We start from the raw sequence: 26654 nt of genomic DNA on the forward strand, positions 1-26654 counted from the left end.
CGCAAACAAGCTCATCCGTTATGGAGGAAGGCACTCAGAGCCAACGCGCAAGCTTGTTTGCATCACTTACAAACCAATAATGGAGACCATGGAATTTATTTAAAATCCCTCTCCCACTTAGTTATTTATAAATGAGGAATTTTAACTATGTTAGCCTACTAAACATGTGTACTAACATGCACACACAGCACAATATAAAAGCAATAAATAGAAAATCTAATTTTCAACTATTATGGCTTTTATCTTTGCTTGTCCTCCGTGTGTTGTCATCCCAAGCTGCTACCATAATTGGCCACCGCCTCTGGTCCTCAAAAGGTTCCACGCCATGCAAGATTTGATCCACGACATAAATAGAATTTTACATTTTGATCCTATATTCCATAAAAGGAATGTACATGTATCTAGATCAAAAATAAAATCCTAATAAAACTAAATACAGCTCCACTGTATTTTAATACAATCATGCACACACATATAAATTGCCCTTGACATGTCCAAGGGTCCAATCACACACATAATTAACTAAAAGCCATAATAGTTGGATCCTGCATCCACAAAGTTAGCACATCCTACTATTATCCTGCCTAAATTATGTATGACATGTGCATAATTAAACTAAATACCAAATACACAGAGGCAAAACCCTAGCTCTGATACCAATTGTTGGTTGCTACTCGGAAAACCTATAGGTTCCACTGTACAAAAATTTTGTACAAAGGTCTGAACCTTTTCCTAGCTACCATGTGTTCTTTTAAATTAAATTTTGGATCGCCTGCGGAACTTAACACGTTTGATCCAAAACTTAACCTATTTGTTCTTTTAGGTTTTTGACTTGGATCTCCTGCGGAACTTAACACGTTCGACCCAAGTCTCCTTAAGTTACTAATTCCATTAAATATTAATTTCCATGAAAGGTTCCCAGTACTGACGTGGCGAGGCACATGGCCTTCTTGGATATGGGAGCAACCACCACCGACTAGACAAAACCTTTAATAGAAAGCTAATATTTAATTTCCTAAAATAACTTTAGGTTAACCAAAGAGAACAATCAAATCACAAGGAAAAGAAAGAAACAAAAGAACACAACTTCGAAAAAACATATTCGAAATACTAGAACGTAAGCCTCTTGTATTTGGTATTATTTCCATAAATAACTAGCATGATGCGGAAATAAAATTTACTAGTTATACCTTGTAGAAAAACCTCTTGATCTTCTAGAGCACTTAGTCTTAGCCACCTCTCTAGGTGACTCATCCACTATGGCTAGGCCACTTTGGTGTACCTCGAGTGACACTTGGCCTACAAAACTCACCTTCTTAACCTTAGACATCTTGTCTTTGGTTAATTTCTTCTTGTACTTAACCTTGGGCACCTCATCCTTGCCATAATTATATGTCACCCTAGCATTTTCCTTTTTATTGGCCTTGGATGACTTTCCCTTGTCCTTGGTCACTCCTCCTTTACCAATGTCATGTGTCACCTTAGCACTTGACCTCCTTTTGATCTTGGAGGGACCCAATTTGATATTTTTGGATATTTGACCATCCAAATACATGTCAAGTCCTTTAGGCCCAATAATGAACCTCTCTAGGACTTTCTCCATTTCCTCAAGATTTGTCTTCAAGGCTTGATTTTTCAATTCTAGGGTTCTAACCCTAGAATCAACATGTCCATCATGGACATTCCTACACTTCCCTTCCTAGGCATGTGTCTCCCCTTCTTGGGATTAATGCCTAGGTTTTCAACCACCTTCTTCTCCTTAGGCAAGATAGGTTGTTTCCTTTTAGGTTTAACATTTGAAAATAATTTCATAGGGTTATCACCTATATTAACTTTATTCCTATCATTTTATCTAAAACCATAAATATGCATGGGCAAATAATTCATATTATTTCTAACATGCATGGAGGAATTTGAATTTGAACTTGAATTCAAGTTAGGGTTTACCTCCCTTACCCTTGAAGCTCTCTTCTTCTCCCACTTCTTTAAGTACATCAATTTCTTGAGCTCTCCTCTTCTTGGGCACTTTGTGTGGTAGTGACCTCACTCACCATATGTAAAGTATCGAATATATTTTTTTCTCCTTCTTTTTCCTACAACTCACATTAGTTTCTAAATTAACTTTAGTGAGTTAGAGTTTTCCTTCTTTACCTTCTTGAGCGAAGGACACCTACTCTTGTAGTGTCCTATCTTACCACACTCAAAGCATTTGATGTGGCTCTTCTCGCTCTTCTTAGTAGTTGAGGGTTCAGCTTCCAAGACCTTCTCATCCTTGGATTGCTCTTCTTCTTCTTTACTTGAAGATGTGGATGGTTCCACTTCGTCCTCCCTTGAAGATGTGGATGATACCTCCTCATCTTCCTTCTCCTCGAATGTTGAACACGTGTCAACATCCAATTGGTCTTTCTCTTCTTAGACTAATGAGCCCTTCTCTTTGGGCTCCTCCTTTTCTTAGATTTGTGTAGGACTCTCATGAAGCATAATTACCTTTTTCCAAAGGTCACTTGCATTCTCATATTCACCTACATTCAATACCGCATTAGGAGGTAATAAATTAATTAAAATTATAGTTACCTCCTTGTTCATCTCCGATTGCTCCCTTTGCTCCTCCGTCCAATATCGAGGTGGAGATGCTTTCCCTTCTTATGTGTTGGAGCTTTAAACTATTCTTTCAATGCAATCCATTAGTTCCAATTCATTTAGAACCATATCTCCATGCGCTTCCTTCAATAGTAGAGTCCTAGCGCTCGTATGGAGGTAGGATTCAGATGTCCCATCCTAGCGAACCTTCCGACTCCATCTTCTTCCTCTAGCACTCTCTCCCTTGGCTATTAGTCCAACAAGAGCTCACCTAGCTCTGATACCACTTGTTGGGACCTTGACGTCCGCTAGAAGGGGGTGAATAGCGTCTTACCCAAATCGTCACTTCCTACACTTGTTAGTATACAGCGGAAAATAAAATACAAACTAACAAGAAGAAAACTAAACCCTATAAACAATAAGGAAAAATAATAAACCAAAAACAAATCATAACACAAGGCGTTTATGTGGTTCGGAGATTAGAGCTCTTACTCCACGACCGTCCATAAGGTGGATGATCCTAATCCGTCGGTGGATGACTCCCCGGAAACCTCCGGCTAGCTCAAACTCCTTCTCGGTGGAGAAACCTCACCACAACTTTGATCCAAATACTCTTAGATCACAAGAAGAGCTTAGAGGCTTTGAAAGACTACTAATAGGGGTTAACCACTTCTATTTTGTCAACCATGCCCAAGCACCCCGAGCTCTATTAAATAGAGCTCGAGAGAAAAACACTAAGCTATTTTTCCACTACCAGTTGACTGGTATATGCACCAGTCGACTGGTCCTTTAAGTGAAGCTGACCGTTACCCAACGGTCGGCTACCAGTTGACTGCTACAGTGTACCAGTTGACTGCTACTATAGTGCTACAGTACTGCTATAGTGATGTTACAGTGGCGCTACAGTGACGCTACAGTAACCCTAAAACCATAGGATTTTACCCTGAGTACAATCACTCAACACTCGTCCTCACCCGACCAACCTGGACCTAGCCTTCTCCATCAGCCTCGCGCCCCTCGGATGTCTCCCCATCCTTCACATCTTGCCTTCTGGAGCTTCCTTCGGCCTTGTCCTTATTGTCGGGTCTTCCTTTGCCAAGAGGCTCCTCACCTTCGGGACTTCATCCATTACCAAGTCACACTTGGACTTACGTTGCCAAGACTACATACTTGGACTTACACTGCCAAGATTCATCCTTAGACTTTTCTCCTTTGGCAAGATCACACTTGGATTTCCCTCGTTGTACTTGTATCCTGCACACTCACAATGCATATCAAATACAACAATAAATCTAACTTAAATCTTTGTCGAAACATCAAAACCTAGGGCACCTAGATTACTCCAACAAGTCCAAGTGTGTAGCCTTGGTAACGTAAGTCCATTCGGCGATGTAAATCCAAGTGTATAGCCTTGGCAACGTAAGTCCATTCGATGGTGTAAGTCTAAGTGTGTAGCCTTGGCAACATAAGTCCATTCGGCGGAGTAAGTCCAAGTGTTCTTTGACATCGTAAGTCCATTGTTTTAAGCATATTATTTTGCTATTATATTTTCCCTAACTTAAACATAGTGCCAAAAATCAAAAAGGGGGAGATTGTTGGAGCAATCCCAATAGTCTGTACGGCCATGTGTTTTGGTATTTGGACAAAGGGTTTAAGTTAGGTTTATCCTTATAGTTGATATGTGTATATGAGTGTGCAGATTTGTAGGATACACATATGACTCAGCTTAATAACTTTGGGTCCGATGAAGGATGAAGCATCCGAGGGACCGTGGACAAGGCATTAAAGACAAGGGCCGAGGGAAGCGACTTCGAGGCATACGCGAAGGATGACATTGGGGATAAGCCGCGGGCTTGGATGCATCCGAGGGACTAGAGCCAAAGGAAGTAGGCTTGAAGGCTAGAGGTCAAGGCTGCAATGAAGGGTTAAGTGAGTCGTGAGGGTACGAGTGCATGAGAGATTGTACTCAGGGTAAAATCCTAGGTTTAGGGTTTTACTGTAGCAGTTACTATAGCAGTCAACTGGTGTTTTCATCAGTCGACTGGTGTAGTCGACTGGGAGCGAACAGAATGCTTCTGTTCGCTCGACCAATGTGGAGCAGTTGACTAGTACTTTTACTAGTCGATTGGTATCAAGTTGTTGGGATGTAACAGTCGAATCTCCACATAGAGCAGTCGACTGATAGTTTTGGCAGTCGACTAGTAGGCGGGGTTTTCCAACCCATGACCTATATAACCAAGGCTTGAGAGCTTGGTTATAGTTGATGAAATAGAGGTGGTTAATCCCTATTAGTAGTCTACTTGTGCCCTAACGTCTCAAGAGTTCTTATGAGAATTGTGGTGAGGTTTCTCCACCCACAAGGAGCTACATGAGCTAGCCAGAGGGCTTCCGAGGAGTAATCCACCGACGGATAGGGATCGCCCATCTTACGAATAGTCGTGGAGTAGGTGGTTTATCTCCGAACCATGTAAATCGACGTGTATTGGTTTGCATTTCCTTATTGTCTTTAGATTAGCTTTCTATTTAGTATTAAATTTCCGCTGTACACTAACGAATACATAGGAAGCTATTAATTTAGGGGCACCGTCTATCCAACCTCCCTTCTAGCTGACCACCGATCTCCTACACTAAGTTTCTCATGTATTTCACCAAGTCTGTCCCCTCAGATGGGTCTAGTGACTAGCGCATGAGGTGTTGTCACAATGAGGTCTGGGGTTCGAATCTCGGTAAAGCCAAGATTTGTGCTAGTCACTATTCCAAAGGCTAGTACCTGTCCGTGATTTACCTCCTCCGTGTTGGCCCTGAGACGGGTTGGCAGGGGCGCTGGGGGCGAGCGTATTCACCTTTTGCCATAATATATTTCACTAAATTTTGCATGACTCAAACACATATTAAAATAATATGAAAATCTAATTTAAAATCTTTGAAATACACATAAAAAATATGATTATGTCCTATTACTCTCATAATCAATTCTCACAATCTAAATACTTAATAATGATGGTATTTTGATTTGTGACACTTTCATTAAAAAAATGAGATTAATATGTATGTATGTACATGAATAATATGTATGCATGTATATAAATAAATAAATAAATGTTAAATTAAGAAGGTTATTAAAAAAAATAATCATTCTCTCTAAATATTTAAATTTATTTTAATCCGGATATGATCATTTCTCATGGGCCACCCAATTAATCATTATATATAATGTTATATATGCTCATTCATATTTTAGCTTAAACTGAGATATCAACTTATGCTTTTGACATAATATCAAAAACATATAATTGTGAGTTCAAATGGGATGGAGCACAGGTTTTCTATAATTTTTTTAAGAAAAATAGTTGGAGAAGATGATTGCATGAGAAATCAGACGACTAACTACCCAAACATAGTGATAATAACGATAACGAGATTTTCACGGGATGATAATTAAGATTGAATATTCGATTAATTTAATATTAATTTTGTATAATTTTTTTTATTATTTTAAATAAATTTAGTTAATTCGATGTTAATTGAAATAATTAATTTGATTAATTCAGTTTTAATAAAATTTTGATTTGATTCGATTAATTAATATTAAATGATTTTTGATTAATTTAATTAATTTATGGATGGAATTAATCGAATATTTTAATTGGATTAATAAATCCTTGTCTCCCGATACAATTCACACTCCGATCCGTTTAAATCCTTTGGATTATTAAAGTCAGTACTTTCGAACTATTAGCTAGAGCCAGAGGCGACTCTGGGCATCCTCTCTCGGTTAAGATTCGGTCTTTCCTCTTCCATTCTCCTCCGAATCAAAATCCCCCTACTATCTCTGCTCCCTTGCTGCCGCCTCATCATAGCTGTTGGGGGTGATGGGGATGGAATCTCAGACCGTGGAGACCAGCGACGGCGTTAAGCTTCACGTGCGGCTCTTCAAACCGGCGGATCCTCCTGTGAGCGATCTCGTCCTCGTTCTTGTCCACCCCTATACCGTCCTCGGCGGCTTCCAAGGCTTACTCCGGGGGATCGCCACCGGACTCGCCGAGAAGGGATACCAGGCAGTTACCTTTGACATGAGGGGCGCCGGCCGCTCCTCCGGCCGGGCCTCCATCTTCGGCTCTGCCGAGATCAACGATGTCATCGCCGTTTGCCAGTGGGTCTCCGTTACCCTGTCCCCTCGTGGCATCATACTCGTTGGCTCCTCCGCAGGTGCTTAAACTATTCTTGGTACCTAGTTGCTTGTTTCTTCTTTTGCTTCGTTAGTGCTTCTTGATCCTGCTCAACACACTGCACAAAATATTCAGTCTGAATTGTGGTTGAAGAATGAATATTATCTTAATTTGTTTAGGTTATTGTAGGTTTGGACCTGATGAAACAACTGAGTTAATCTCGTTTTCCAATCAACAGTTGGATTTTAGAGTCCCTGAGTTCATTCTCAGTTAATTTAATGTCCCCACTTCTTGCCAGATTAAGAGCATGCATTACACTACATAAATAAGTAGCTTGGGCACCTTATGGTAGCATTACGGACAAAAGTTGAATTCCTAATCAATCTTTTAGGAGTCATCTGTCGAAATTTTAAACTGGAAATATCTTGTTCTTTACTCACGTAACACACCTTGAATTTACTACAAATCAGCCAATTTTCTTTACTGAAAAGATTGGACAACATGATCTTTGACTGAATTGTAGAAGGCCCAAAATTCATAGATTTCACAATTTTTCACTTATGGTTTATATCCACTAGTTGTCCTGAATTGTTCTTTTCCAAATTCCTCCAAATAGATCAAGTGATTTTGTGTGTCTTCCTTGACCTTTATCTTAAACTGAACTAATGTTCAAAATAATTAGTATATTTTCATTTTTTTGGGTTATGTGATGAGACTGACTGCTCAAGTTTTTTTCATTTTTAATTATACCATCTCACCAAGAAGAGAACAACTTGAAATGTATTTTTAGTAGTTAAGCTTGGATGGTTTAACTTTACATCCAACCTCCTACCTCCTATGCAGCTACAATCAAGCAGGGTTCATGCCATAGCTTTTTTCTACTTGGTTAAACAAATTACTAGTAAGCTTTAGATTTAATTTGTTGCACATTTAAACTACTGAATTCAAGCTTGATGGCTAATAATTTTTGATTTGGAAAGCTCGGTATAGCCTACGCTTGTTTATGTTGCTGAACGAGCCTGAGCTTAGAAGTTTACCTAATCTCAAACTTTATTTGTGTATTCTATTGAATCTACCTTGAGGCAACTTCCAATACAATCTTACTGTAACTTTATTGGTCTATCAAAATACCTTCCACTGAATTTCTTTATGAATGTCTCATCAAACTTGTAACTAATCTTGTCTGTGAACATATACATAAGCTAATAATTGAAATTATTTGATACCTTTTAAATGGAAATTGTTATGGAACTATAAATGAATCTTTTTTACAAACATACAAGTTTGTTTGTTCACCATGTATTCATGAGCTTATAAAGAAGTGTGTTCAGAAAGAAAAATAAGTTTGAAAAAAATACAACACTAGGTTCAAATAGTGATATAGTTAAAATTATAGTTCAGTGTTGGCTCACTATATATGAAATGAGCTTCAGCAACTTATAACTACCTGAGCTCCTTAGCTCGTTTACTACCATAAAGAATGCCATTCCCTAAGGGTGACTTCCCCTAAAGGAAGTGCCTCTGTGAGGTCATGTGTCAAATTTTTATCTTTTAAATCAAAATTAATTTTGGTTGATGAAATAAGTTTCAGAGGAAACTCACTTGTATTTTTCAAGAAAATCCTTTTATACAACCAATAGAGAAAAACTATATGCAACAATACAATAATACAAACACCACATAAATAACAACATAAAAAAAATATTCATATGCAACTACAATTATAAGCATTTGAAAATAGTAACAGTGAAAAAAAGAAAACACCATATGCTAAAACTCATCATAGAATGGAAAATTCTTGAATCAAACTTCATATCATAAAAAGTCTGAAAATCTTTCAAATAAAAAAAGGCATAAACATTTAATCAAACATTGAATGAAGCTCCACTTGACTTGAGAGAAGCCTTTTAAGCAAGACATAAAATTTCAATAATCTAGTTTAGTCCGTGAATCTAGAAGTTAAAGGAAAATAAGGATATGAGAACAAATGTGCCCAGAGTACATGAGTCTAACATGAGAAAAAAAGACCGATAAAGAATACATTAGTACATTTCTTTTATGTTCACCTCATTACCATGTCTTGCAAATTATTCTGTAGTTAGAAAAAAGAAATATTTCATTTACCATCACTGTAGTGGTATGAGGTATGCTTGCAACTAATCATATCACTTTATCTCTACATTTACCCAGATAAAGTATAAAAACACTAAACTCCAAATTTTAGTAACAATAACATAATAGTAAAATCAAACATGTAGTGAAAGTAGTGCATTAATATAAATGGTTAGAGGCCCAATGAGAACATAAATGAAATAGGTTGAAGCCTTCACCAAGAATGCATGAGATACTTCTGCACTGCTGACAACTAAATCCCAAACACGCAATGAATGTAGTGCATCAATATATATAGCCACAACCACAACAAAAGCATCAATAACACTGAAGCCCTCACCAATAATGCCTGAGATTACTTCTCCAGTGACAAAGACTAAACCCCAATAAGAAATATAAGAAGAAAGTGTAAAAATGACCTTAATAATGCTTGAGATCACTCCGTCAATGTGGGAGATGAAGAGATGAAGCCCTAACATATCAAACATGACTAAAACCAAACAACAGTTTGTGGCCAACAAGAAAATAAATACAAACAACAGTCTGTTACCATCCCAACAAGAATATAAACATAAGCATGTATAGTGCAAAACCATGTATTTAACAGTCCTACAAATATATAGATGAATTAGAAAACCTTATATTGTACAGGAATGCAATCATATATGAAGTACAAAACCATGTACGTGGCTGTATGACCATGTATCTATCAAGAACATAACATATACATCAATTCCATAACCTGGTACCTAACAAGAGTACGCCCATATACATCAAGTATGCAACCATCAACAAGAATACAAACATATACTGCAGACTATCCTACCTATATTATATGATTATGAGTTCAACTTCATTCTCATAAAATTGGTATCTCATGTATGAATTCCAACTTTCACATCTTTGATATTTCTCGTATCTATAAGAGTTACATACATGAAACACACACAAGATTTATTTACTTTTTCTAAATCACCCTCTTCCCTTAGAATTTTAAGATTGCTATGATGCTCCTAGAGTGCCCCACCCGTGCAAACATCTATAAGCATTGTCAAGTGAGTTAATGGAAATATTGATGTGGTGATTTCTCTGACCATGTTATCCGTACAATTTTTTGGTGTGTCACTTGATAGTGTTAGTAGTTGGGGGGTGACAAAAGTTTTCAAACTTTGGAGGGCATTTTGCTAGCCGACCTCACCTATTGGATACAACTTGGTTGTTGTTGTTGTTGTTGTTGTCGAGGGCATTTTGACAATTTGAAAATTATAGGAGGCATTTTAAAAAGTAGGTAAACCTTGGGGGTGAGAGTGAAATGGAATTTACCCTATCAAATTTGGTCTTTCCTTTTTAAATTCTTAAAAATCTAAAAGACCTAACTCAGTACATCATTCATTTTTGTTTCTATGTATTATCCTCTTTATTATATAGGAATGCTACCTAGCATTTATTCTACAAGAGAAAGGAAATTTACAAAATTTTCAATGCGAGCACATAGAGGGTAAAGCAAATTAATGTCTAAGTATGAAATTTACAAAATTTTCAATGCGAGATAGAGGGTAAAGCAAATTAATGGCTAAATATCAAGAGAATAGAAGCAAAAGCAAGATGATCATCATTCATTATTTTTTTCATTTTATAAATGAGGTTCTACCCAAATTTAGTTCCACAAAATCTCTCCAATTCAATATTAGAGCTACATGTTTGAACCATACCTTTGCCCATAAAAGTCCATCTAAAAGTGATAAGGTTAGTATTCCTTTGACACTTTGGGCCATTCCATGTCTTAATAGTAAGTCTTGGCTTGACACTTATGCCCTCTTATTCTATAAGATGGACAAAAGAAAGAATGGATTGCATGAGAGTCAAGACAACTTCCTTTGTTCACTCGAGGTAAAAATGATCCGCGAACGAATTGTAAATCCACGGGTGGATAAAACAAGTTTTTATCCTTTTAAATTTTCATAACAGCTCAGGCCGGCGAACTCATGGCCACGAGTTACTCTGGTGGCTTTGCCATGAATCACAATCGTAGTGAGCACAATCTCTGGCTTGGCTGCAAATTGAGATCGTGAACTTGTGGCTAGGCCATAAATAGTTCACAGTCCAACTACGGATCTAGATTACTTCCTCTTGCGAGGGCTCTCACTCCTAGGCCCTTGTGGATACCTTGGTCACTTCCCTTAGTCTCGATTTGACTGAACTTTTTTTCTCAGATAAGACATGAAAGTTTCATTGATATTATGTTTATAATAATGGGTGAGAAATTACAATAAGCGAAATTACGATTTATATTTCCTTGAGGCTAGCTAGGGTTTAGTCAGAGTGGGGTTGCAACGAGGTAGCGTTAGATATAGAATCATCAAGATTTGAGACATGCCATGATCTTGGTATTTCATTCTTGTCCAAGTACTTTAACTTGAATGTCCCAAGGTGCAACTCAATCTTCATTTGATAGGGCCCTTCCCACATTAGTGTCATCATGCCCTTCTCCTAGGGTTGACTTGCCGCCAACTTTTACATTACAACATCTCCAATTTACACAAGTTTCAGTCTAGTTAGGATTACTAAATAACGGGTGAGAATTTCTTAGGACCTTCAATTCCCTCTTCCTTACGGTTTTATTGTAACGTTTAGTTGCAACCTAATTTAGCCATGCAATTTGAGTGCAATTTGGGTGGAGGTTTGGTATCAAACTAACTCCAAGAGATTTAGGTTTAACTTGAATAACTTAGCTAAGCCTTCTGGATGAAGTTAGTCATCTCGAGTGATTGCACTATTACCTCAATTGAGATTTACCTTTGCCCTGAACGATTGGAAGGTGATTCCCCTATTCCTACATAAGGCGTGGTCCTATACAACCATAATATGTTTGGCAGATCAGCAACCGACAAGGTACCAAACTTTGCCGCTCACAGATTATTCTGTTGGGTACCTCATTTGTCTATTTGTTTGCAAATAAGTCATTAATGTGAACTTTAGATTGCTTCCATAGATTGTGTAGTATTGCTTGAATATGTCCTTGCTGAATTGTGTTTCATTATTTATCACCAACTTCCTTGATAGTTCAAATCAAATTATGATATTCTTCACAGGAATCCCTCTAACTTCTCTAGCAAATGAGTTCAAACCAGTTTCGTAAAGTAGTCAATGGCTACTACGAGGAACATCCTTTTCTCTTTCTTGAGTGGGAAGGGGCCTATGAAGTTTATGTCCCATTGTCAAAACGGGTTTTATGAGGTGTAGTCATCTCTACAGCCAAATAGTTAAGGTACTTTGGTAAAGTTCTAACGTAGTTCACATGTCTTTATCAGCTCAGGAACATCTTGTTGAAGGGAAGGCCAAAAGTATCCAACTCTCATTACCTTGAAACAGAGGTTGCAAGCACCACTACAGTTACCATAAATTTTCTCAAATATCTCTCACAAGACTAGCTAATCTTCTGGGGCTACAAACATTTCAAGTATGCCATGGAGTAGGACCACTTGTATATGGTGTCATTGATATAACTTTACCTCGAAGCTTGTGTCCTAAGCAACTTTTAGTTAGCTTGTGTGGGGAGGTCTCCCTACAAGAGATAGGTTGGAACCCCCTCGACCCAATAATTGTTATCTATTATTGTGTTAATACTATGCCCCTTGACCGTCTCTATGACAACTTCTTGGGCCCTTTCCAAGGAGATGAGAATCTCTATCTTGGATAGAGCATTCGTCATTGCATTGTGATGTACTCGTACCACAAGCGTACGGTATCGTCAAGTAATAAAAATATCGTCCACTTGGACCGTGTTGTTGAATACCAAAATATTTGCAAAGGACGTTATCTAGACAATCGAAAAAAGTAGTGTTGTGGGAAGAAAAACAAGAGTGATTGAACGAATACAATGTGAAAGCTAATTCGGAAGGCAATTTTAGGATTTCGATTTCACCATAATGTTTATTAACGAATGCACCTCTTTATTTCTACGTATAATTATATTGAAGATATTTGTTCAAAGGTAATTGAATGTGTTTACGGGAAGAAGAGAAGAAAGAAAACACCGATATGTCTATACCAATTGCAACTCATAAAATAACTTGGGATTAACCCTTTAAGTTCGATGACAAATCATGGAAGCCTCAAGAGAGGTCAACTACTTTCATGGTAGTCGTGCTTGGAACGCTTTCTTAAGGAGGTTCGTGATCTCCTAGATGCTACCCTTACTTCGTGAGAGGAACTCTCAAGTCAGTTCTAGAGGTTAGAGATTTTGGTTTTAAGTTTGTAACCTACTCTCTGTGAATCTAAAATATGTTTATATGCAATGGTTATGGGTTAGGGTTCAACACTTGGTCTATCCCAATGAGCTTGCTATCCAACTTGAACCTAGCAACATAGATAGATGGAGAGAAAAATTAGAACCAATTAAGAATCATACGCATCATTAATAAAAAGAGGATCAATGCATTATTTCGTCAAATAAAACACCAAGTTACTCCCTAATCCTAGAATTAGGAAGACTACAATGTTGGAGTTACAAGACAAAAACAAGAAGAACATCGTTCTACAACTAGAAATAAGACTTAAGTTTAGAAGGAATTCCGTTGTAGACGATCTCGATGTCTTCAGAAGAACTACACACACTCCTCGACGATGGAATAATCTCGAAACCTCGAACATGACTCTCTTAAATACGATTTCTGTCACAAACCCTTGATGATCTTTAGCCTCTACCTCCTTGTCCTTTTTAGGGTTTAAAGGTTGCTTGGTCTCTAACGAAACCCTACAAGAAAAAATGGAGGAAACAACCACACACGCCATGGTCGTGTGGCTTACTGGCTGATACGGTCCAATCCACAGATGACAAGGTCAGGTCGTGTTCGCTATTGAACCTCGCAATGTTGCTCTGATTGCGCATTTTGCCTCCAAGTATGGTACAAGTAGGCCTTGTATGGTGCTGAAATGAGGCTTTCCGACTTCAATGCGTCTAAATGCTGAGATCTTAATGTCCTGTTAACATAGAATACAAAAGAGTAGTCTTCCGAACTACAAAGATGAAAATGTTAGAAGATAATGCAAATATGCTCATGTAATATAGGAAATTCATGCATAATAAGATGAAAAATATAGGCATAAATCACACACATCAAATACCCACGAACTTAAACTTTTGTTTGTCCTCGAGCAAAAACCTACAACTAAAATCTATGTGAGTGAATGAAACATCATATCCCTAGCAAGTTCATTTAGTTTTATTGAGCAGTATTACTAATGGGCAAAGGCATACGAATTATTTTACTAAGACCTAACTTTGAAGTTCTTCATGCACGGTGCAATGTAACTCGATTCTAAAGTATCAATTACTAATCTAAGTTATTTCGTCATTTCATCATGTTCCCAGAGTTATCCACACAAGAAAAACTTATCTGCCGTATGCAAGAATCGTTCCTCCTAATGCTTTGCATTATCCACATAAAGTCTCAAAGGAGCACTCGATGTCGAGATTAACGAATAGATAAATACCTAATTATTATTTATTTCTTATTAAGCACACTTATCTACATTGGTAGCGATTTTTTTTTTCCAATTCGTGTGTTTCTCTACTAACCAAAATGTAATTAAGGGTCCCTTATGAATACTAAGGTACTAGTCCAACGAAATGAATTGTACCTTTTTTCGGATACTTCAACTCTCAAAACTAAGTTTTACGTGTATGTGAAAAGAGATACTATACATGTAGGCATACATTGAAATTTCTTCAATTCAACAATGCTCATGTCCTATTACTACAGCTAGAAAATATGAATCGCCAAAGATATGAGCATGCTATTCTTAAATACATTAAATTTTAACATGCTAAGGTTATGCTATAAGAAACAAACAAATAAATGCATGTTGAACATGATAAGTCATGATAATGCAAAAATTAAAAACAAATAAAGAGACATGATGCATGATGGATAAAGAAAAACTAACTAAACTCCCCCAGACTTAAACTACACATTGTCCTCGATGAAAAAGAAATAACGAAATTAATTACGAAGGAGAAGGGGGAGGAAATCAATCTTGATTGTCATTGTGTCAAGGAGGGACACAATCGTGGTGTGACATGTTTCCTCCTATTCTCTTAGCCAACATCTCCACATCATTAAATGAGTAACCTAATTGGAGATGGCCTTGGTGGCAAAGTCAAGTTGTGGAAGTTAAGCTCTAGTATGCCAGTTATGAGAATTGAGAGAATATATCGTTAGGATAGGGTGGTTCTTAGCTTAGGTGAGATTCAATCATTAAGATGGTCATAGTTAGAGTTCTTGTAGATTAGGGAGTCGAGCCAACCAAGGAATTGACTTAGGGTGATTAGTAAGCGAATGGAATGTATCTATTCGTGGCTAAGTTGACTGAACAATCTACTAATTTGTGGTGTAGTGGTCAGCCAATCGATGAGGAACTCCAATCGACTATTGCTTGATCTTGTAAGTCTACTTCAATGGTTGGATGACCTAAGGGTAAAATGGAGTAGTCAACTGATGGTGTGATCCAATCGATTCAAGTTGTCGTTGGTAGCCTAGCGTTGAAGCGATTAAAGGAACCAATTGACTAATGGTGGATCCAATCGACTCAGTGACAAATGAGCTATGCAACAAGTGAAGATTGAAGAGGTTAAAGGCATAAAGGGGAGTAAAATGGAGCTTTGAATATTGAAAAATTAGTGATTCACTAGATATTATTGAGTATTTCCTTATAATTCTTTAAGCTTTCCTCCCTGAGCTTCTTGTTGTATGAAGTTTCTTTACATCTGGAAGTTATATGCAAAGGAGAAAAATAGTGAGTTTTCAAAGTGACTCATTGACAAGTCATAAACCATGGAGTAGGAATGAGAGTTCTAAACTACTTTATATGCCTATGCTACTGTAGTGACATTCTTTATATTTTCATTTCTATTGGAATTCTGTTATAGGTACAATGGATAATCACCCCTCTCTAACTATCCAACCATCTATCGCAACCGGTCCCAACAATTCATTCATGCAACAATCTTACCTGAGAGTTCATATCTGCATCCCTTTAAACTAATTGAGGTCCTAACAGTCACACCCCATAACATCAGGGATTTGCATGCTCTCAAATAAATGTTTTAAATGGGGCATCTATATAGATACGTTTATTGGTGCTGGAAGCATCAACTAATCAAACTCGTGTTTTGATATTTGGCAAAGGTTTAAAGTTAAGTTATGTTGTAATCTAACAAGTTTAACTTAGTGTGCAGGAAAGTCCTAAGTGATCTTAGGCAAGGTGAAAGTCCTAATTGAGGCTAGGCAAAGAAGTCCTAGTGGACATTAAGCAGGTGGAAAATCCTAGTTTTTTTTTTTGATAAAAGGTAAATGTGTATATGGAGCGAAAGGGACATATAGCAACCACGACACATGGCTTCCGCTCGTCATGTTCAAACAAAAGCCAGATCAGAATAGAATGTCCATAGGGCCGCCTAATAATATAGCACTGCACTCAAGGATTGACACTGTACATAAATATAGTGTCGCACACAAGGATTGACACTGCATATAGAAAGCACTAGGTTGGTGTATGCAAACACCAACTAACATCACAATCACACATGATCTCCGGTACGTACACAATCAAACAACCACACTAACATGCATCACTGTCACTAACGTATGTCACCATCGTCGCCATGTGTTCACTCGTGGCTCTCCACCTCCGCAAGCTAGCTCTGGCCAATCTTCCCGTCGAGGAACCAACTACACCTGGCAATCCCTCATGGTGGAAAGGCCTAGTTACGACTAGGCAATGAAGTCTTGGTCCGTGGGACTGGTTAGAGTCTTGGTAGATTGAGGACGTTGGGCGAAATCTTAGGGTCCTAGGGGTCACGGAGAAAGGCTGGACGGGTCGGGGTTTGGATGTCCAACGGAAGGTCCTGAGGTCAAACGTCCGAACACTCTGGATGATCAATTTGACAAAAGGTAACCTTTCCTAAGAGGAGTAGGTGAGGACGCGCTCCCCATAGAGGGAATAGTAGACATTAATCCGACCTAGATTTTAACGAAACTCGAAGTCAGTACCAGACAATCCAGAGACAATCCAGAGTGTCAAAATTTACCCTGCTTTATATATTATTTATGCTTATGCTAATCTTGTGTTGCAAAAAGTTGATGGCTGAAAAAGAGGAGTCCAGACGCCTGGAGCATGTCTAAGCACCCGGACGTCCAAGCACCCGAAGTTGCTCAAGGTGCTTGAGTCAAGGGCTTCGAGGGAGCACCCAGGTGGCCAACCTCCGTCGCCGCAAGCACCCGGACCATCCAAGTCCCCAAAGTTGCTCAAGGTGCTCGGAACGATAAAATTCATATGCAGACTGAGTTGGAGTGCATCAACTGATCGACCCATGTAAGCGGTCTAGATGCTCGGAGGTGGTCCGAGCACCTGGACATGGATAAACTTCCTAAATGAAGTTTCGACGATGTGCAGCCACGTCAACCCTGTGGGGATGCTCGGGGAGTGTTGGGATATGCCTGATATGGTGTGTACTAAAACACGTTTCGTAAACATACACAGCGGAAGACTTAACGATAAATAAAATAATTTATTACATCATACACACCATTCGCATGCAAGATACAATCACGCAGACAAGATCATAAAACAAAATGAAATCAAATAATAATTATTCTAGGTATACCTTACGGATGACCTGTAACGAGAAGAGCATCAACCTTTTGCGATGTTATCAAATCTTACCTCTATTCGTATCTACATCGAGCTCTTCAAGACAACTCCAAGAGAATAAGCTTCGCCTTCGGAAGATACTAGCCACGAGCGAAGGAGAAGGATCAAGAAGAGGAAGAAGCAAAAGGAAGATCTTCATCCTTTGGGTGGTTCACGAAAACAAGAGGAGACCCTCTTGTTATAGTCGGCGACAAGAGAGAGGGAGAGGGAGAGAGAGGTATTGGGTTTAGGTTTCCAAAACCTAATCAAGCCAATAATGATTTGTGTATTAATTTTCTCTTAACTATATCAATATATAATCTTCTTTAATAAGTTGGATCATAAAACCCAAATCCAACCCATTATGCCTTAACAAAAAATTAGCCCATTAACCTTTTGGTTTGGTTCACAACTAAATTAAGTTTGTTCATGGTTAAACCAAATTGGTTCATGGCTAAACCAAATAGGGTCCAACTCTTTCATAAGAGATGTGGTTTATCTACACTCCATAATTGTTTTATATATGGTCCAACCAAACATTTATCTTTTGATCTGAGAACCCTATTCTCTAACTTGTTTTACGTCTTTTAGAGACTCATAGTGCGCGTGACGCAATAGGTTCCCGGTTTATCTTGGTCATTCATAATTAATTACTTAATTATGAAATAATCATGAGTGACATCTAGTAGTACATCATGATCTCAATTAACTTGAAAATCACAGTTGATCTCAGAACTAATTCTGAACTCTTCAGCAGTTACAGTGAATCATGCCTCGTTCCTTTTACTTGTCTTATATCCACTTAGTTCAGAACATGGTCTGTGTCTGCTCCCACTTGGCTGACTACGTCACACCTAACCCAAGTAATACTTCCTCGTTCTACAAATTTAAATTATTCGTATATGTATATAAGAGTCTCATACTCTTAACATGTGATGCTTTGGCCAAAGACTTTGAGTAATAATCCTAATGAGTGGTCAAAGGGTATATGTCTTCTCACATGGAGCGATGAATCCTTTGTAGGTTATCTAAACACCTTCGGACACTTTGACTTATACTCAATTATCTCGGGTCCACACCTCCAAGAGATGCTTGCTTAAGATGTTAAAGTATAAGTTTTTATGACCAAGATAACTTGTATACCTCAAGTTGAAGGAAATTTGCACTCGAGTTGCAGTAAGAACTTCATAGACATATCCATATATATGTAGAAAACCATATGAAGTCTTACAACAAATTACTCTAATGAACTAGTTATCATAACTAGCAAGCACGTTTAACTCTCGATATCCTAATGTCTCCATTTAGTGAGAAATAGTTGCTTGGACGAACCAAGGAATATAGCCCGTGCTAATTTTATAGAATTGATGATGTCCGAATACACCAATTCGACGACTAGGGAAATTTCAATATGTTCATAATTGTACATGTAGAGTTAATCACAAATTGTGATCCAATCACAAATTCTCTCATGCTATAAATTGTGTTGCGAGCATTCAGTAAATGAGTTTAAGATAATTCAAACTTTATATGCACTAAAATAGTGAATGTATATTTATCAAATAAATAATAAAACCAATTGCCTTAGGACATTCATCAAAATTTAACAGAGAGGTATCTAGGCGCCCAGAGTGGGCTATAAAAAGAGAGTTCGACCAATAGCTCAAGAGCATCAATTCGAACGACTTTTGCTCATGCACGCGGCTCCGGAAATGACTTGACGACGCCCAAACACCGCTTCGACAACCGAAATCAAGAATTTTCAGATCTATAGTTGTCAATAACTTTTAAATATTTTATATTGTAATTAAAATATCCTTTGTAATACTTCGAATTGAGGGTGGATTGACCAACGAAGGAGATCGATGATCGCGAGTGTAGGAGTCGTCGAACCAAGTAAATCAAAGTGTTAGCAATTGATTTCCTTTACTATTATTCCGCTGCGTTTTCTCTTTCGATTGTTTTCTGAAAAACATGAAAAGCTACGAGCGCTATTCAACCCCCCTAGCGCATCAATTCTACAATGTTCTATAAGCAAAGGCCTCCCATTGATCTCCATAGTCTAGCACACAAATCTCTAAAAGGTCCTCTAAGGTTTTTGATGGTCGAGTGTTCTTTGTTGGTTGAAAATGGTATCGAAAATTTTATACCCATAACTATTTGCAAATTTCAACCAAAATGTCGACATTGAATGGGATCTTGTTTGTAAATGATACTGAGGGGAACCCTATAAATTGATTATTTCTCTACAATATATCCAAATAATTGATTGAGAGAATCCATCTTGGAAAGGATAGAATATGGCCAATCTGTCCAATCGATTGACTATCATCCAAATGAAATCACGTCACTTTTGGGGCCTTGAAGACCAATAATAACATCCATAGGACTATGTTTTTGTTCCTACTCTTGATCTCGATCTTCTACAACGACTCTCTATTGTTCTACCTTACTCTACCGACACATAAAACGTTTAGCCAGAAATTAGCATCTCTTTCACGCGTCACCAATAATAGGACCACTTAAGGTCCATGTGCATTTGAATACTTTGTGTTCCCGAATACATGGCAAACTGAGAGCCACCACTCCTGAATACTTTTTATTTGTAGAATGTGATTCAAGAAGGTACAACTTAATTTGGATCCATAATACTGCATTAATGTCGCATGAGAACTCTGGCTTTGGCTCATGCTCTAGCTCTCCAACAATTGACACAAGGAGCAGGTATTCCAATTGACAATTCTATTTAGGTGAAAAGTACTTTATAATCAATAAATATCTCAAATGTGATTCCTTTGAGGATCAATGGTTGGTTGGGATTCAAGTTTTCTAGCTAGAGGGGAGAGGTGAAGAACCAAAAGGTAGTGACCTGTATAAAAAAAGGATAGCACAGTTCACGAAGCTCCCGCTATGCGGGGTCCCGGGGAAGGATCCATTATACGCAGTTTTACCTTGTTTTTTATAAGAGGTTGTTTCCAGAATTCGAACCCGTGACCTTTTTGGTCACAAAGCAACAATTTTACCGTTGCGCCAAGGCTCCCCTTCTTGTTTCCCTTATCCTGTTTTTTGCAAGAGGCTGTTTCCAAGATTCGAACCTGTGACCTTTTGGTCATATGACAACAACTTTACCATTGCACCAAGACTCTTCTTCAAAAATAAATGTAGTGAAAAAAAAATAAACACTAACAAAGAATAATACCAATGCTAGCACACTTGATGAAATGCGGTTCAATTACCCAGCTTCTACTTTCTCTGGTGAGCCATCTTCACAAAGATTCTACTATGATTTGTCCCTTCATAAGAGGTAATTAAAAAATCATCTTAAAATAATGTCTATAAGTGATTTCTCCTCACTTAATACAATAAATGCAAAGGTGCTTGAGTTGATGTCTGCAACCTTCTCCAAGTTCTACCTATGAGCAATATAGGCATAACAATGGAGCAGTTTCTAATTGACTTCTATGGAACAATGCCAGCTTAAACATAAGACTACTCTGTTTGGCATGGATTCCTGATGTGGGTAAATTACCCACATAATTACATTTTTTTTATTAACGGCCAGCACATTGTTGTGGGTGCAGTTATTGGTTGTTCTGGAATAATACTTTTGTTTGTTTGTTTGCTGTGATAAATTATATAACATAATCTGGACAAAGCGACAGATGTGGTATAACATGCTCAATTTTATCAACCTTAAAATGGATTTTATTTATTGTCTTCTAAAACTTAAAAAATTAGTACAATTATTCCTTTAATCATGCCTTTTATCATGGGATAACATATCATAATTCATTCCTGCTGTCCACATTTGCCTGTTTCCCGTATTAAACTTTTTGGGGACTACTGTGAAATGGAGTTTGTTAGATATTAGATCTCAATGCAGTAGTACCTATCCTTTTCTCCAAGTTGATCTAGCATTATCTCACTGAGATGTTTGTGTGGTAGACACTGTTAACCCATACTGTGGTTACAGGTGCCCCAATTGCTGGTTCAGCGGTTGATAAAATAGACCAAGTGATTGGTTATGTGAGTATAGGCTATCCTTTTGGTTTCATGGCTTCCATTCTTTTTGGGCGGCATCATGAAACTATCTTGCAGTCCAAGAAACCTAAACTATTTATCATGGGAACAAAAGATGGTTTCACAAGTGTAAAACAATTGGAGAATAAGCTCAAAACTGCTGCTGGGAAAGTGGACATTCATCTGATTGAAGGAGCTGGCCATTTTCAGATGGAAGGGCCTGCGTTTGATGCTCAGATGGTTAATTTTATATCCACATTTGCGGAGTCACTGCAGGGATAACTGTTCAGGTGCAAGCTGCAGAGAGTTATGGGAAAATAAAGGAAGTACATTCTCATCTCCTATTGTCTCATTGTGTTTGTGCTGTTTATGAAATTATTGCTATGGGGAACTGATCATTTTTATGAAATTTTAGCGAGCAAATCCTTTGTAAATTAGAATACGACACTTGGTCCATATCTACTAATGTTGCACATAATGTTATCAAATTGACTATTGTATGAAAGTAGCTTACTTGTGGTAAAACTGATTGAGACAATTTTACATTGTTAATTTGTTTCAAGAGTAAGATTAGTAAAGAATGAAATCGATCCATCGACCTCACTGCAAGGGCCTGGTATCAGGTATGCTTGCTTGAACTGGAGCCGCTTCAAGTTGGAGAAATTTCTTTATGGTCTATGACTTTTACCAAAGAAATATATTACATTTGGGATGGGCGTTATATCTTTGCATCGCTGTGAGAAGACTTAATTTGATCCAATTACATCGTATAGCACCGTATTATATGACTTAGCAAAATAAAATACCTATGTTTGACCTCTCCATGTATAAGCTGCTGTGTTAGGACAACTAAATTATATTAAAAATAGATATATAAATTAAAATGATTAAAATTTGACATAATTAAATTTATTTAAGAAAATTAATTTATATTGATATGAAATTAAAAGAGAAATATATTTATATGAATTTATAAAATTTATTGTATTTTTTCTAGATTTTATAGGAGTCTTTTAAATTTTTATTGGAATAAATGATTAACAGAAAAGTCTATTTAGATATATTATTTAAAATAGGACTAGGTTTTAATTATCAAAACCTAAGTTCATTCCTCTGCTTTCCGTCTTTGTTCGCGACAACACAGTGGTCGCCGCTCGCAGGTAGCCACGGGTTCCGCCATGCTCCCAACCGATGGCATCACCTCCATGCGAGACATCGGTACCCCATCCCTCACCTTCTCATCTCTGAGCTGAAGCCAACATCCGCCGTCTTACTTCACCATAGTAAACAAGTGTGCCTCGCTATCTCCCCGTCGAATGCTCATGAGCACCTTGGTTGATCGTCATTGTCTGTCGCCTTCTCAAAGAAATCCTGCACTGTCATCCTAAGAGACCAGCCACCGTCGCTCGTAGCCTCTTCGCATCCGATCTCGGTGCCTCAGTGCGTGAGAAGCCATTGTTGTCCACCGTGAGCGCAAGGGCCACAACCACGTTTCCTTTTGGCTAGCGCACGTGACCCGTCGTGCTAGGCGTCCTTTACCACTGCTAAGACGTCGTCACCGTCGTGGCCCTCCTTCGTCATTCCTCCTGCAGGTCGGGAGACATAGGTGATCATGGTCTTCGCCGACTGTTGTGTTCGTCGCTGTCGAAGAGGAAGGAAGAGAAAGGAAGCCGTGAATGTTATCTGATTAGAAGATTAATCAAATATTAATAAGTTTCATTAATTAATGAAAAAAAAGCTAATTGAATCAGCTTGAGGATCTAGTTATGTAATCAATTTAAGAAATGATGGAGTGATTAAGTGATTTATTAGATAATTGATTTAGCAGGTTAATCAATTGGGTGATTAATTAAGGTTAAATTTATTTATCACATGGTTAACTAAGAAAATTATGAGTCGATGCAATTAGATTAACACTGGATTAGTTAATTGAATAATAATTTATTAACTGTACTACTCATGTTTATTAAATGGATAAATACGATTTAAGGCATAATAAGTTTAATTGGATTAATAACATTGATTAATTAATTAGTTACAATTTATTGATAACGATAAATCACTTATGTGGATATTTTAAATGATTAAATTAAGTTATTAATAATTAAGATAATTTAGATGAAGCAAAGTTTTAATTAATGAAGTTTAATTGATTAAGCATTTATAATTAATTTAGATAAATTAATCAATTAGATGATCAAGAATTGAGTAGTAATGGATTAATATAATCAATAGATTGATTAAATGATTTATATATCCTTAGATCGACTTTGTATCATATATTTATAGGACTTGAGCTCGAAGTAGACTTATAGTTTTTGCTTTGACTTCTATAATTTCTTTGATCTTAATGCATGATTATTAATTGTTATATATTCATTAGACATCAATTACAGTTTATATTGACTCCACTCTATTTGCTTCCTAAGTTGATACTTAGTTACTTGTACTAGTTTGATCTATTTAATATCCATGCATCCTCGTTCGCTATCTATGCTATTTATACTTGTGCCTTTATATAGCAATATTGTAGTGTAGGATATCGAGCATCCTACTAGATGTTTGTTTGTTATTTAGGCTCATACTTATATGATAGTAAGATTGTATTGTAGTGTAGGATATCAAGAATCCTATTGAACTTTTGTTTGTTATATAGGCTCATACTAATACATTAGTAGAGTTTGAAACCATTTATGTAATTAAGGATATTTATTGAATTAAATTATAATTTAATTAGAATTCAAATTTATTTAATTAGAATTTAGATTTATTTAATTAAGGAGATTTATTAGATTAATTGTAATTTAATTATATTTTAAATTTATTTAATTATAATTTAATTAGAATTCATATTTATTTAATTAAGGAGATTTATTGGATTAATTATAATTTAATTAAATTTTAATTTTATTTAATTGTAATTTATTAGAATTCAAATTTAATCAAGAATTTATTAATTTAATAGATGGATTTAGTTAGATTTAATTAAGTTAGCTTATATTTATGGAATTGGAATTAATCAATTAAAAAAATGGTTGAATATAAATAAATTTTATTTTAAAAAAAACAAAAGTGTATATAAAAATTTATATAACCCATGTGTGCAAATTTTTATATAAAAATGTATATGACTTAGTAAATATATAAAAAAATTATAGGACTTAGTATACATACAAAAATTACCACTACAAGAAAAATGTCATTCAACAACACTCAAACGACAACGGTTTTATACCAAACCGTTGTCTTTTTGCCTTTTAACAACGGTTTTAACCAAAACCGTTGTCTTTTAGCAATTTTTTTTGCCTACGACAACGGTTTTTAAAAACCGTTGTCTATTTATGTTTTTTTAAGACTACGACAACGGTTTTTAAATGCTACAACAACAGTTTTTGAAAACTGTTGTCTATGTGCGCTTTTTTTTTTGGATTACGACAACAATTTTTAAAAGCCGTTGTCTTAAGTGATGTTGAATACTAGTGTTTTTTTTTCCTTCGCCGTTTTTTCCCCTTCGCCAATTTTTGCCCCGCTTTTTTTCTTTCCCTCTCCCCGAAAGTTTTTTGCCGCCGCATTCCACCCTTTTATCTTCTCAATCCGTCCCTCTTTTCTCTTTTCACACAATCTCTCGCTCACCGGAGCCGCGTAGGAGCAGCAGCAGTCCACGAGTCCATTAAGGACGCCCTCACCGGCAAGACCTCCGACATGAAATCCACTAACAGTAAGTGTCCTCTACTTCTTCCTCCTGCATCTTCTCGTCGAAAACCCTAGATACTCCTGCATCTTCTCGCCGTCTCGAAGAGCCCGTCAGGGGATCCTTGTCCGGGGAGCTCGCGGAGATCGAGCAGAGGATGATAAGGGAGCACCGGACGTTCAATCGAAGCACCAGCAAGAAAGCGGATCAATGCGCGTGGATGAGGCATTTCATCGAAGGGGACGGCGGTGACCTGGAGCACGTCGCGTTCTTGGCGCTGTGGCTGTCCCGGTTCGTGTTTCCTGGTCCTCCGATCAAAACCGTGAAGCAGCACATGCTTCCCATTGCTGTTCGTTTAGCACGGGGAATAAGGATTGCCCTAGGCCCTTCTGTTCTAGCTAGCTTCTACCGGGACTTGAGGCTTGCCAATGAGTACCTTGTCTTTCAAACCAGCCAAAAGGGCGACCCTTTAGTTTTGTGGGCGCCTTTAGATTACCTCCAGGTCTGGTTGTGGGAGCATTTCTTGGCTTTGAGGCCAGATAAGCAGAACCTGATCGATAATGGCGAACCTAGGATAGCAAGGTGGCATGATGTGGGTAAGAAGTCAGATTTCTCTCTTGTTGTTCAAGTTTTGGAGTCATCGAATTTTCTCTGGCGCCCATATACCATTAGCCTGGAGAATTGGACTAGGCCATCTTTCTACAGAGATGATGGTGTGTGGGTTCGAGGTGAAGAAGCAAAGAACGAAGAGGTTCGAACATTTGCACAGTGTTTAAAGGTTGCTGAGCTTGTTGGGGTAGACTGTGTGGAGCAGTATCTGCCTCATCGCGTGGCAATGCAGTTTGGATTGGATCAGGATTTACCTTGCCACTTTCCTCGTTATAATTCGGCATGGGAAATTGCTTGGGGGACTTACGATATCACTTCCAGAAATTGCAGATGGGTTTCAACCTCTAGTGTGAAATTGCAGATGGGTTTCGTGAGGTATACAGGCTACCAAAATGGGAATTTTACCTACTTCGATTTAAATCTATTCACTGCAATATTTTAGCTCATGATCAAAGTAAACTTAAAGGATTAATCCAGAGCCTATGGAAACTTTCTGAATTCATTTTATTTAAGGTATTCTTTCCTTTAATGGTCATCCCTTTAGTTTTCTTTGTATCAGTATATTGTTATGTTACATATCTTTTTTTTGTGGGAATACTGAAGCTAGTTACATGATTATCTGTCATAATTGCAAATAAAACTAAATTTTTATGTTTGGGGTGTTTTCTGTTGTCAGTCTTATTATTGGGGTACTTTCTGAATTATTTTTAGAGTTCAACCATGTGGAAGGAAAATGCATTTGGTAAATATATATACAACACGACAGAATATGTTGCAAT

The 26654-nt window shown here is 37.4% G+C and overlaps 1 protein-coding gene across 1 annotated transcript; it reads left to right on the forward strand.

The window, feature by feature from the left end:
* Positions 1-6306: 6306 nt before the first annotated feature.
* LOC121969913 lies at positions 6307-21887 on the forward strand. Its single transcript, XM_042520230.1, has 2 exons — positions 6307-6789; positions 21529-21887. Exons 1-2 carry the CDS (start codon positions 6453-6455, stop codon positions 21855-21857), a joined length of 666 nt encoding a protein of 221 aa, XP_042376164.1. The 5' UTR covers positions 6307-6452; the 3' UTR covers positions 21858-21887.
* Positions 21888-26654: the final 4767 nt, after the last annotated feature.

Source organism: Zingiber officinale, chromosome 4A (genome assembly GCF_018446385.1).
Source record: "Zingiber officinale cultivar Zhangliang chromosome 4A, Zo_v1.1, whole genome shotgun sequence".
NCBI lineage: Eukaryota > Viridiplantae > Streptophyta > Magnoliopsida > Zingiberales > Zingiberaceae > Zingiber > Zingiber officinale.